We start from the raw sequence: 13,286 nt of genomic DNA, 5'->3' as shown, positions 1-13,286 counted from the left end.
TCACCAGATGGTTTCACATTCAGAGAAGACAACACTGTTGCTTGGTAACTGTGTGAAGGAGGTATGTCAGGTGGCCACAGGAGCAGCTCCTCAGACCTTCAACTTCCTCTGTGTTGCCTGTGGCTTCTCAAATGTGTGCAGCATCTGGGCTGTAGGCTGTATAAATTGGTCTAGAAGTCTTCTACCTATGCGCTCTTCTGAAGGGTGCCACAGATGTGGAGGTGTGTGTCTGGCCAGATGGTGAGAATATGGACCTGCGTATCTGATCAGGTAATAATGACGTCTTCTTCGTCAACGTAAGATAGACCTGTGATAGTTAGGGACAACAATGACAATGTAAAACAGCCATGTGATCAAACCAGAAAAAGAGTAAAAAGCCTGTGATAGATAATCTATCAAAAGGGACAATTTATGCAACACGGGTCATTTGCCTTTAATACTCCTCAAAGATTATTTTGATCTAGGTATCTACCAAAGGTGTATCTACCACAGGTAGTGTCTACCAGAGAGGCTCTTCCTTTGCCATTTTACCGTAGTCATTCTTCTTAATTTGTTCAGAGAGGTATTTATCAGCTTTTCGTTTCTTGTTGATTTACATACTCACGGTGGTTCCTGGGGTGAGGTTGGGATAAACTGTCATTGCCATATGTGTGAAGTGAAAAGTATATGTCTGCACTCCTTTATTTTTCATTTCTCAGTTAGATGTATGCTTTCTTCATGCAAAAGAAAGAAAACCTTAAGAACACATGCTTGTCTGTCTTTCGAACTCTCTAGAATTAGCTTGTCATGAAATGTAAAACTAATGTGTAGTTGTAAAAACCGCTGCCAGCTTTTTCCTCACTACTGGCTGATGGCTAAGTAGATTTAGAAATGAAAGGGGTTATTATAAAGTGATTACTGAATAGCTAGGTATGTCATTTTAAACAAGCAACTAAAATCTCTGTTGCAGATTCAGAATGTAATCTTGTTTGTATCATTCATAGTTAAAATCTGATTTTGATTGTGAAGGAGTAATCATATAATGTAAGTAATTTGACAAAAATATATCGAATGATGTTTTTCTTTCATTCCTTATTTAAATATATTAGAATTTAAATGAGTCACTACCTAGAGTATACCTATAAAATGACAACAACATAAAGAAATATAAGGTTCAATTTGCTTTGGTTCAGATTTAAATTTTACTATGCAGTGAGAAGTTTGTATCAGCTCTCTCATGTATAGAAACTGATACTTAAAAAAATACTAATAACTTTAAAAGTGTGTTATTGATGATTAGGCAGATATTTTGCAACTGTGAATTTCAGTCTCAAGACTTATGCCTCAAGGGATATATATAGCCATGAACTGGAGAATAAGAGCTGAAAATGTTAAGGAAACATTCTCGCGCAGAATTACAGCACTCATCTGTGTTTCTGTATCCAGCTCGTGTGATAATACATTACTAAAAGCTTAAATCCAATGCCTCATCTGGTTTCAAGCAACAGCTATATTGATTTTTTGTAAATGGTGAGCTGATGTCTTGGGTGCTTATCAGAATGTGCTTTCAATGAATCTTCCGAAATTAGCTAAACATCTTGGTTCTGTGCCAAGAATTTGTATATTTTTAGCTTGTTTCAGCTAGAAATATCACAAAAAGAATTCTTCTGGTGATAAGCTGATATTAGTACTTCTGATCCTTCCTGAAAAATGGAGACCTCTACTGTATCTCACATTTTAATTTGAGGAGAAATGAGTGAGAATTCAAGTTGGCTCATTTTAAGAATTCTGCCTGCTCATTTTACTGCTGTCAGCTATGAGTATGCATTTTAGCATTTTCTGAGCTCCCACATTTTGGAACTAACGAGTTCTGGCCACAAAGCACAGAAAAATTGGTTGAGTAGTACTATGTTTTAGTGGGTTAGAAAGTGAGACTGAGAATTAGGATTTCACTGCTTTTGTTGGCACTTCATAACCTCCAGCAGACAATTCATTTACTTCGAGCTTCAGTTTATTTGTATCTAAAATAAGAGAAATACTATTGCCATGTCATACAAATGTGTAAGGTTTAACTACACAATAGTTCTGAAGGATATGATAAAAAATAATATATTAGTGGAAGCAGGTTCTCACATCTTGCTTCATCCACACTGAAGAACTCCTGTGCTGGTGTTCAGTTCCTGCATTCATATTGACAACAGCATAGTTTGGGAGATGCTAGCTTTTCTGTTTTGCCCAGTAGACTGCTGGCATGTCTGGCAGGAGAAAGAAGGCTGAGCATGGGCATATGCCGTGTGGGACCATCAGTTCCCAGGTGCTAGGAATTGGTTTACACATGAGACTGAAAGCTCTCTGAGATGAGTTTGTCCTGAGATGTGTTTTTTATTAGTTTTGTCCTGTTGGCACTTCCTCACCATTGTGACACTGTGGATGCTGATCACAATCATAAAAGTGCTGGGGAAAATGTACGCAGGAAGCTTATTCCTGCCCCTCAGAGATATTAAGTCTGGAATAACTTGGAAGGGTGCAGAATGGATCCCCACAGGCCACTGCTCAAGGTGAACAACTTGCTGATAACTATATGGAACATTTGCTGTTGGGTTTGTCTTCCTTCACTGGCATTTAGACTGTGGAAGAAATTCACCACAGGATGATATTAAAAAGAAGACATTGGTTCCAGAAGTTGCTCAGAGAAAAACAGGGATAGTTCAGTATTCAACCATTACTCTTATACATGCGTGTAACTGTTTATTCCCTCCTTTGGATTGCAGGTGACTCTCAGTTCGGTTTTGCTGTCTCATAGCTCTTTCTCGCATTAGCTCTGAAGCTCTGCAGGGCTTGCATCCCAACAGTTTTTAAAATGTCAGGGAGTACGTTAAGAAGACCGATGGTAGAGCTGCTTTTCCGTGGGAGTCATGTATTTTTGCAGAAGGAGGGGCATGCTCTTTTGGAAATGCTATTAGCAAGTAACAGTGAAAGATTGGTAGGAATCTTAAATACTGTAACTTGAAATCTTTCCAGGAGATGCTGGGTATCTTGTGCAGTCATTTCCTTTTACCTGAATAGTCTTAGTAACCACTGCTATTAATTTCCATGACTTCTCCATGAAAGGAGGTAGAGATTGTCAGATGAAACTAACATTTCAAGATTTTTACAAATTTGCATTTATTCTTTGCTTCTTTTAATATTTGTTGCTTGCTGGCACAAATGTCATGTCCTTAGATAAGTAAAATGACCAACCACCAGTGTGCCCTTCTTGGAGGGTTGTTTCTGGATCCTCAATAGCTGTGTGCACACTGGTAGCACAGTCTTTGGTTACACTTTAAAATAACTGGACTCAGCAGGGCAATAACATCAGCAACATCATATTAGGATTTTGATTTTGCTAATGTTTTTGTTAAATATATATACATATATATATATATTAAAATCTGTGAAATTACACCACTCGAAATCTTGCTCACTGATTCTTTCCTCTCTGCACTCTGCAGTTTTTGGTATATTGGAAGCTGAAAAACCCTGATCTGTTACCAGATTTGATCAGTCATGGTATCTTGAGCAAGATGAGGCTTTTTGAATTTCAGTCTGTTATTGAAGAACTTGTAGAAAAAATAATTATGCTAATAGAAATCAGTCCATCTCATTGTATGTGATCTTTCACAAAACTGTCCAACCAGGTTTGCAGACAACCTCACACTGATTGCAGCCTTATACATATTGGATATAATCAAATAATCCAAACAATTAAAACATTTTACCTACTTCCTTGTTTGCTGTTGACTATAGATATACAAATCTCGAGAATAGTTTTCTAAACAATAGGCAAATGTTGTTACTTTGATAGCATCTAGGTCGTAACACAGTTCTTCTATAGATGAAAAGATATTTCATTACCTTGTGGTCTATGCCCCTGAGACATAACACAATACTGAGACTACTAAGGAGCGGCATCATATCTACTTAGCTGGAACACTGTAGCATAAGTAGAGAAGTCTAACTTTATAACCTCCACAGGTGGAGTTATACCAAGTAAGGAGAAACATGGATTAAATACGGTGTGCATAAATACATATAAAGCAAGAGTTGTGATCTCCATTGTTAAAAAATCGTCAAGTGTTTAATGTTTTAGTTTCTCTGCAGGGGGAAGTGAACTTTCTGTCTCCTCCTCAGCTTTTCTCTTGTTTTTTCTGTGGAAGGTACTTCTGATTCAGTAAAGTGCTCTGACAGCTTGATCATTTTCACCAGTGCTGGTGAACTCTTAAAGCATGTGTTTGAATTAAAGCATAAGTATTCTTGTTTGGAACAAAGCAATTGTCTCAAATTGTCTGCTGAATCAGATGTAGTCCTGAGTCAGCAGGCAGAATCAAGTCTAAAGCATGCTTATGGTCTCCATCACTGCAGTATGCAAACTCTTTGCTTCACATTAAAGAAATTATATGCGACATTGATACTAGTCTACTATGAACTCCCATTTATCTCAGAAGGAATTGATGTGAAAAGATGTTAAGAAAATCTGTGACAAAGCCCGGAGATCCTGGATGTCATAACTGTATATTCAATTACCATTATTTAAATTTGGTTTGAAAGTGCTGCAGTAGATAACATCTTAAATCTCAGATGATTCTGTTTTCATTGTAAATGTTAGTATCTTCTGATTTTGTTCATCCTTTACTTCTGTGGAAGGATAATAGAGACCAGTCTCTGCATTTAAATCATGAGAGTTATTACAGAGCGAAACCATATTAATAATTTGCCTGGACAAGAAATAAAGTCTTCATTCCTATTGTTCAGGTGGTCATCTGAATGTGGTTCAGATGGAGCCGTCTGAACATGATGGTTCATCTTCTGAATGGTACCCAACACAGGTCAGATCTCTGCTGCTACTGGAGTGTCATGGAGTGGCAGAAATTCCCCACACCACTCTTGCTTCGACTCCTTTCGCTGGGTCTGCAGTGAAAGTCTGTGGTGAAAAGACAAAGCTCCCACTCTGAGTTTTTATTCTAAACCCAAGTTTTGATGATCAATGGCAGGATGCTAAAAATACACCTAAATGTCTCTCTGTGATTCTGAAATTGAGCTTCTGAAAAAGCATTGTACTTGTAGTAAGAGGTAAAGTGTGAAGTTCCAGAGAAATGAGCTGTGAATTGAAGCTGCAAGGGAAATTGATCCTATCTGTCAGTCTCTGCTCCATATTCTGAGGAAAACAGAGCGGAGCAGAGAAGGAGCCAAGATCACCGATTAAATGGGATGCTAAAGTGCCAGGGGCTAGAACTGGGCTTGCTGGTCCCTCAGGTCAGAGCTGCAACTGTCAGACTTCACTGCCTGCTACCTGCTGAAGCTGGCAGAAGGAGAGCAGTACGAAAAAGGCTGCAGGCACCGTCAGGGGATTTAGTAAGAAGTACCTGGCGAGGCTTCAGGCATGACAGGCAGTGCTCTCCTCTGGGAGGGCAGCCTCATCTTTCATGAACTGGTAGGCCTTGTTTCGCCATTTTGCCTCATGATTTGCAGCGGTGAGGCAGAAGAAAATAGCTGGGATACTGAGGAAAAACAGAGCATCTGTTCATCTAGAGAAAGGCAGAGTGAGGGGAGAGGTCTGGCTGTATAACCCCTCTGCAGGTGGGCTCCCTCTTCCCATCCTTTGTTACAGAAAATGGTATTTTTCATGGCTGTCTTTAGCCACGTTTTTATTCCAAAAAATCCATTGTTAATTTAGCCTCTTTTTCTGGTTGAAAGTAAACATTTTTCCCTTCATCTTCTTCCTCCTTACAGTACGGCTTAGCTGATTGTAACCAAAAAGCGTTGTGTTCTTGGAGAATACAGATCTGTTCTGACTGAGAACTCAACTACATAGAACGGGTCAGGGCTGGTATCCTCAGGTCTGTAATGAAGGCATGTCTGATAAATCAAATAAGTGCAGCATTAGAAAGAAAAATAACACAAATGAAGTAGTGGTAATTCAGAAATTCAAGTTTATTTGATTAAAGAAATAATGAAGCATATTCTATTGCGCTAACTAGGTCCATTCTGAGACTTTAAAAGTGGGATCAAAGAAGCCAAGTGTGTGAATACTTGGGAGCGCAGCCTAGCATCTTCAGAGGCTGCTTCATGGACAGACCTCTTTGGAATATTCAACCTCATTTTCTCAGTGGGAATCTGATGTAATCCAGCAGTTATCCCACCTGGTGCATATGAGATCATGCTTTATTTTTCCTTAAATTTTTTTCTGTGCTCTGTCCCAGTTCCTTTTATCCTACCTCTCCCTTTCTCCTTTCCATTTAAGTACTGGCATTGGCTGGTTCACACCATGCTTGTCCCACAGAGGGATGCCCTCTCAGTTGCATCACCTCTGAATGAATGGTGAGAAGAACAGACACAAACTGTGAAGCTATCTGATATTCCAGATTACAGAATCAAGTCAGGAACCAAAGCATGCAGGTATTTGGCTTGTCTGATAAACTTTATATTGTGAATATCAATGAAAGCTGTATAATTTCCAGCTTTTCCAGTCCAATCTCTTATTCCCTTGTCTCTTTTATTGAGGGAAGAAAGTATATGGCATTCTCATAGCAATGACTTCAAGATCTAACTAGAGGGCTAACTTGTACTTTTTACTAAGATAACGGGACATAAGAATATCTTCCTCCTGGGCAGAAACCTTGGATAGGTTTTGATCCCTTTTTTTTTTTTTTGTATAGCCACTTGATTTCAGCTTTAAAATTATATGAATTAGTTCTCTCTCTAATAAAAAAGATTTCTCAGCTCTCCTGGGAATTTTCTGATGTGCCTGCTATGAAACTAAACAGGCTGGCTGATCCATATTCTTGCAGCTATGATCTTTGTTCAACTGCTTAATGTTGTGTGTCAGGGTCACCTTAATTTTGTTGATTTTCTAGTCCTATTTAGCCCATCCAGCTAGCAAGACAGTTCCACAATACCAATCAGATGCCCTTTGCTATTCATAGTCTCACCTGAATAAAGAAAAGCTGATATGAATCCAAAAAAGGAACATTCCTTTTTCATGAGATTTATGTCTCAATTACACGGAACTAAATGCTCAAGAAATATATGAAACTCTCAGGGTTTGCCAGTCTTCAAGGTTTGCCTTTCCTTAATCTTAACTGTTGTAGCAATAGAAAATATCCTGAACATCAGGTTTCTTTGCTGGGGTATCTGAGTTTGGAAGCAGGTAAATGGCTCTGTACCAATTCATCCTTTTTGAGGAAATTTTTACCAGTCTTGTCATCAGAAAGGAGACTAGGATTAGATCTATTACTGAATTTGTTCTGCTCTGCCATTTTGTCACCAATTGGGAAATACTCTACACTGGTGATCAACACATTTGGGTAGTGGCAATTAATTAAAAAACAAAAAATGGAGGATTTGAAAGGGAAAAAAATACCCTGCTTTGTAGATGTACAGAGAACAAGCAATTTCTTAACACCTTTTCTTCAAGGAGCTAAGATGAATAACATCTTTGAACAAATATTTTAAGCATGCAGGGATTTTATTAAAAGGAAAAAGATGAAATCCTGTATAAATTGTTTAGAACATTCCAAGTGAAGACATGTTGATTAATAAACATAAAAGAGGGAAGATGCATATTAATTTGTTTACGTATAAGAGGCTTCTAGCTCATTAAAAGTCTTCTAAGCATTTAACTAGTGAAGCAGTGGATAAAACCAGACGTTGTCTTTAATCTTGTTGAGGGCTCCAATATTAAAAAAAAAAAAAGCATTATCGCTAAATATGTATAATAGCTCTACTAATAACAGAGTTTTGAAAATGAGAGGTGTGTGCCAACTCAGTGGTCGTGCTGTAATATGGTAGAAATTTGGGGTCAATTGTGTAACTCAGGTGCTGAGACCAGTAGGAATGGGGAAACTTTAACTTCCTCAACAATCTTTGGATAATTAAATTATTGAAAAACTTCTTGTTTATAGATAGCCATAAGTTCCTGGGTATGATTTTGTTAGATGTGATTTATGTCTGGCTGTCAGCTAGGAGATCTCTAGGAAAGTTCAGGTGCAGTAAGATGTCAGCTGACATGTCTTCTGCTGGTTTCTTTTGATTCTCTATTAAACCACTACAATGAACTGGGGTATTTACACTGCTTTAGATGTTGTTAAAACTAAAATAAAGAAGCTAGTAACCACTAATATTTATGGGAGAAGAACCCTATAGACTATTTTAGAGGAATTGGCATATTAACTTAATGTCCTGGCTAAATTGAGATTGAGTAATTGCATTCAGTCTAGCTTAAAAACAAGTGAGTAAGAAGTAGCTGAAGAACCAGCTAACAATTTTCTTTGTATAAGCAGTCCTGGGAGAAAATCAGCATATATTTGCAAGTTTTCCCTAAAATTATCTTTTATTTTTAGATACTTCTTTTGCTCTCAGCAAAATGAAGGGTTTTGCTCTAAAAGTTTTAACACATTAATTTGTAAACAAAATTGCTCTTTTTTTTTTGCAAGCATCAGATAGGTAAAAAAAAAAAAAAAAAAAAAAGCAAGCATCATTTAAACTAGTTTGAGTTTAAAAAGGATAAAAAGTTTCTGGTTTTTTGTTTTGTCTTAATTTTTCATCACAGACACTTTCTTTCCTTTCCTCAGTGGTTTTTTTTCTGATTTTTTATTAGGCTTATACTTTTATTGTCATTTGCACTGTGAGAGATAAAGTGGTGAATTTCTGTTTCTACTTACACGTCATATTTATAGAACCGTATAACTTCTTATTGCTCCTACTGTTATAATATGCATCAATAATCATACCAGAGTTATGTTGGTAATTTTTCAGATCCGATGCGTGGGCCACGGAAACTAGAAGTTGTGGAGATCAAATCTAGGCAAATCACCATTTGCTGGGAACCGTTTGGGTATAATGTCACACGTTGCCATCGATACAACCTCACAGTCCATTACCGTTACCAGGCTGGAGGACAAGAGCAAGTGAGAGAAGAAGTAAGCTGGGATACAGAAAGTTCACATCCACAGCACACAATTACTAATCTATCACCGTACACAAATGTCAGCATCAAATTAGTGCTAATGAATCCCGAAGGACGAAAAGAAAGCCAAGAACTTGTAGTACAAACTGATGAAGATGGTGAGTTTCTGTATTTATATACGCATATACATTGTACATGTATCCTAAGTGATATTCAACATGTTTTTCTGTGTGTTCTATTTTCACCATCTTTAAAATTTTTTCACCAACTTCAGCAATTTTAAGGCAGTAAAGGGACTGTTAAATATTAAGTAATAAGATTATCTTTTACATAAACTATAATATATATAAATTTAATCATTTCTTCAGCAAACTCGTAACCTCTGCCTGAACTATGTTCTGCCTCTTAAAAGTTCCAGTTTCAGTTTGAAACAATTTCAGGTGATGGTCACAGTAAGTCATGTAAGATTTTCTCTTGAGTGACATGCTCGACATTAAATACTCGTTCCTGAGTTGCAGTTTCAATTTCTCTAGCTTTGGCTATTCTCCCACTGAATGCTGTTAGTTGCTTATCCAGACAATGTCTTTTGTATGCATACATTCAAGTATGTAGATACTCCATCCCCTTTTGTAATTTTAAGCTAAAATGAGGTTTTCAGATCTCTTTATTTTTTTCTTTTGAGCAATAACATAAATTGTCAGTCTCTTTTTTTTTTTTGAAGTATGCACATCAGAATTGGCTACTGTATCTCAGTAATGCTGTATGAAAGATGGTAGTATCCTTCTGAATCCTATGTGATATTATTGTGTCTATCCACACAGGCAATTTACTGCAGCATTGTTAGCTACTACACCAAAATGGGACTTCCTTGTTGAATTGGTCATGTGTCAGGAGTCAGTACCACCTTTTCAGAACACTTGGCACTAATGTATAGCCCCTTGGTGCCCTTTAGAAGTGTGCCTTAGGCTTTTTGACCGTGCTTTTAGGCACCTTCATTTGTCTACTGTATGAAAAAACCTTATCAAATGTCTGGGACTGCTTTATACAACATCCTTTTATGGATCCTTTCTCCTCCCATTTTTATCATCTGCAGTCTGAAAAGGAGTGGCTTTGTATTTTCTTTCAGATCAATGATAGACTTACTGAAAACATTCTGGAAAGATTTCTAGAAAAAAACTGCAGCAGTGATGAGTTCCCCTTATAATAAATACTTGAAGACTGTCATTTAAACCCATTAAATCATTTAATATATGCTGTAATGGTTTTGTGTATTACTAATTTCTAATCAAAATATATGAGGAAATAAATTAAACAATTTATGAATGTATAGTTGCTAATGCAACAGATTTGACCAAGCATAGCTAACATAAAAATTGTTTAATTGTAATTAATTTTGCTGTCATCCTCTAGTTTTGATTCAGTTCATTTGTAGAATGACAAAGTTAAAGACCTTACTGTTATCTGGACCATTTATGTATTTTCTTTAAAATTTTATGTAGTATTTGCTTATTCCTGGCCCTCTGGAACTTTACAGTATTCCGAGTTCCATATATGTATATGGAACATATTCGTATATATGAATGCCAGGGACAGTATTTTAATATTCTTTCCATAATATGAATCAATTTTGAAATACCAAGCCTGAAAACTTATGATTCCATTATTGTGATATTTTTGCAAGTATTAAAAAAAGAAACAGAGTTTTTGTATACTGTACGCTTTCAGTAAGGCACATAAATCCATAAATCTGGGTGCAGCACAACAACGGGATGTGACCCATAAGATCATTATAATTTTTCAAATCACATGATCATGTAGGTTGCAAGGGCCATATCCAGTTGAGTTTTGAGTGTCTCCAGGGATGAATATCCCACATCCAGGCAACCTCTTCCACTATTTGATCTCCCTCGTGGCATTACTGCTTAGAGTTTATGGCATTCAGATAATTTTAGAAAGTTATCACGGTGTTTTGCTATCCTTCTAACTTATTCGCACTATATTAAATTCCTTTCCTTTTGCACTTAAATCATTGACCCTATGCTTCCAAATGAGTTTGCTGGTTCTCTCCTACATGGAAGCAAGGCTTATTGCCTAGACCTAAGGTTGCTCTAAAGGCATGGTTCTACTGACCCATTTAGGACTGGTAAGCAAATTCAGAAGTTATCACTGTGTCCTTGGAGCTTTCCCTTGGCAGAGGATTTCCTACAAGGGACTTTGCGGAGTGATACAGAGATGTGCTTTTAAAGTCTCAAACTATTTAAATCCTGTAGTGGCAGGGAACAGAAGCATTTCAACTCCCAGACAAGCAGCATAAAGGAGTAGGAGGAGAATTGTGCTCTACCAGACCTAGTAACAGGAAGGAGTCACCATGTGTCTTGCTTATAGGTCTTCCTATTCTTTACCTATATGGGTAAATCTCATAAAGGGGTCTGAGAAATTATTTCAGATGTTGCAGAAACTAGTTTCTGACTGTTTTTTCACATGCACTTCATGTAAGTGCTAACCCATTAATGCCTTATGCTTTGTAACAGTCCTGTGTGCATTTTTCAAGATTTTCTTTATACGTTACATTTAATGGGCTATTATAAAAATAAAATTGCAGATACATGTCCACATGCTAGTTGCACATCTCCTTGTCTGAAAACTGTGCTGACATTGGCACTAGGATAAAGTGATTGTTGTAAAACAAAAGGAAAAAAGTAGGTATCCGAGAGCAGTTCGCACGTCTTTATCAGAAACTTCTGATGTCCCTGACTGTTCAGAGTTTATTCTCATAAATTAAGAATCTTTATGAAAGATGAATAATGTCAGGTTTTCAATTTGGCTGCATCACCATTACTGTATGTTCACCCTGTTGTAGGGCATCAGGCCTACAGTCAGTGAGCATCACCATTGCAAAGTGTGACTCATCTTTCCAATCTAGCCATTCTAGTTCAGTAAGATAAAATAATACCTTGTTACTTCAATGTTTGTCCATTTTCAGACGTGACAGTTTAATATCTTTCAGTATAGAACAGTAATACTATTGGTAAGTAGGTATTACAAGTAGATTTTATTTACAAGAATTTATCCTTGAGACATCACCTAACTCCTTATAAAAAGTTGATTGTCCTTTTCTTTCATCAGTATTGTTTTACTGGAAAAATGCAAGCCTTACTAGTTCCTTTTTATACTGAAGGTGACACAAGTTTCCTTAATGGCACTATCTTGTAAAAGAAATCATTCTCATTGCTAAGCTACCCTGGTCTTTGGTTTAGTCTTGGAGAAGTTATAGTGGGTAGTAGAAGTAGTAATGAATAGTGGGTAACAGAAGTAGAGATGGAAAAGAGGAGGTTATATTTACATATATATGTGTGTGTGCGTATATGTGTGTATATATATATATATATATATGTATATATATATATGATCTGTATAACAAATTCCATGGAATATGAACTATACCTTAACAATGGATTGAGACATGATGGATGGACTGTTTTTATGCCTTGACAGCACAAATACTACACAGTGTCTCCCTCTGAAACTTTTCTCAAAACAGCATTTTTTCTTTTTTTTTTATACATCAGTCCCAAGTGCTGTACCACTTGAATCCATTCAAGGGAGTACCTTTGAAGAGAAGATTTTTCTTCAGTGGAGAGAGCCAGCACAAACATATGGTGTGATTACTTTGTATGAGGTATCAAGCATTTTGTCATATTTTCACTTTCATGTATTGTATTGGCTTTTAGAAGTGCATAATTAGTAAGAAATTGAAAAAATATATTTTTCCTAATTTCTGTAAATATTCTTTTTGAATGTAGTAGCACTTACAAAGTAATAAAATCAGATGTGTAATATAGGAGTGAATTACTGAAAGTCTCCAAAATGTTCTGGGTTATCAGCTTTAAGAAAACTGCTAAATTTAGAATGATATGATATATCATTCTGTCTAGTAGTCTGGAACAAATATTTAAAAGACTGAAAGACAGATCTTACTGGTTGTTTTAAAAAAAGAGGAGACATGACAGTCAACATCACATTTAGGTGAGACTCATCACAGGAAGCCTATTGTAATAGAAACAAGCAGGCATAAATAATTTTTTAAAAAATACTGCATTTTTTAATGCAAATTCAACAAAATTATATGTTGTTAGATGCCTAAAAATCGCTGCTTTTCCTTGTATGGAACCTCTGCCTGAATACCTTTTAGAAAAATTGACAAAAGACTGCACAGATTAAGCTGTCAGACAGTAATCACTGTTAAGCCTCTTACCTGACCTTACTACAAAATTGGTATTGGAATGCTTTGTTTAAAAAAAAAAAAAAAAAAAAAAAAAAAAAAACACCTAAATAAAGTAAGGTGTAAGAGAAAAGTTAAATT

At 36.5% G+C, this 13,286-nt stretch overlaps 1 protein-coding gene across 13 annotated transcripts in view; it reads left to right on the top strand.

The window, feature by feature from the left end:
* Window positions 1-13,286, top strand: part of PTPRM (protein tyrosine phosphatase receptor type M) — a 484,682-nt gene that overhangs the window by 253,959 nt on the left and 217,437 nt on the right. For all 13 annotated transcript variants that reach the window (XM_040550056.1, XM_040550055.1, XM_040550065.1 and 10 more), the window contains exons 8-9: window positions 8,773-9,081; window positions 12,493-12,602. In XM_040550056.1, coding sequence (XP_040405990.1) covers window positions 8,773-9,081; window positions 12,493-12,602 — 419 coding nt within the window. The remainder of the gene's footprint in view (window positions 1-8,772; window positions 9,082-12,492; window positions 12,603-13,286) is intronic.

This window comes from Cygnus olor, chromosome 2 (assembly GCF_009769625.2).
Source record: "Cygnus olor isolate bCygOlo1 chromosome 2, bCygOlo1.pri.v2, whole genome shotgun sequence".
Classification (NCBI taxonomy): domain Eukaryota; kingdom Metazoa; phylum Chordata; class Aves; order Anseriformes; family Anatidae; genus Cygnus; species Cygnus olor.
The sequence above is the reverse complement of the archived record's forward strand: the minus strand, read 5'-3'. Positions and strand labels throughout refer to the sequence as shown.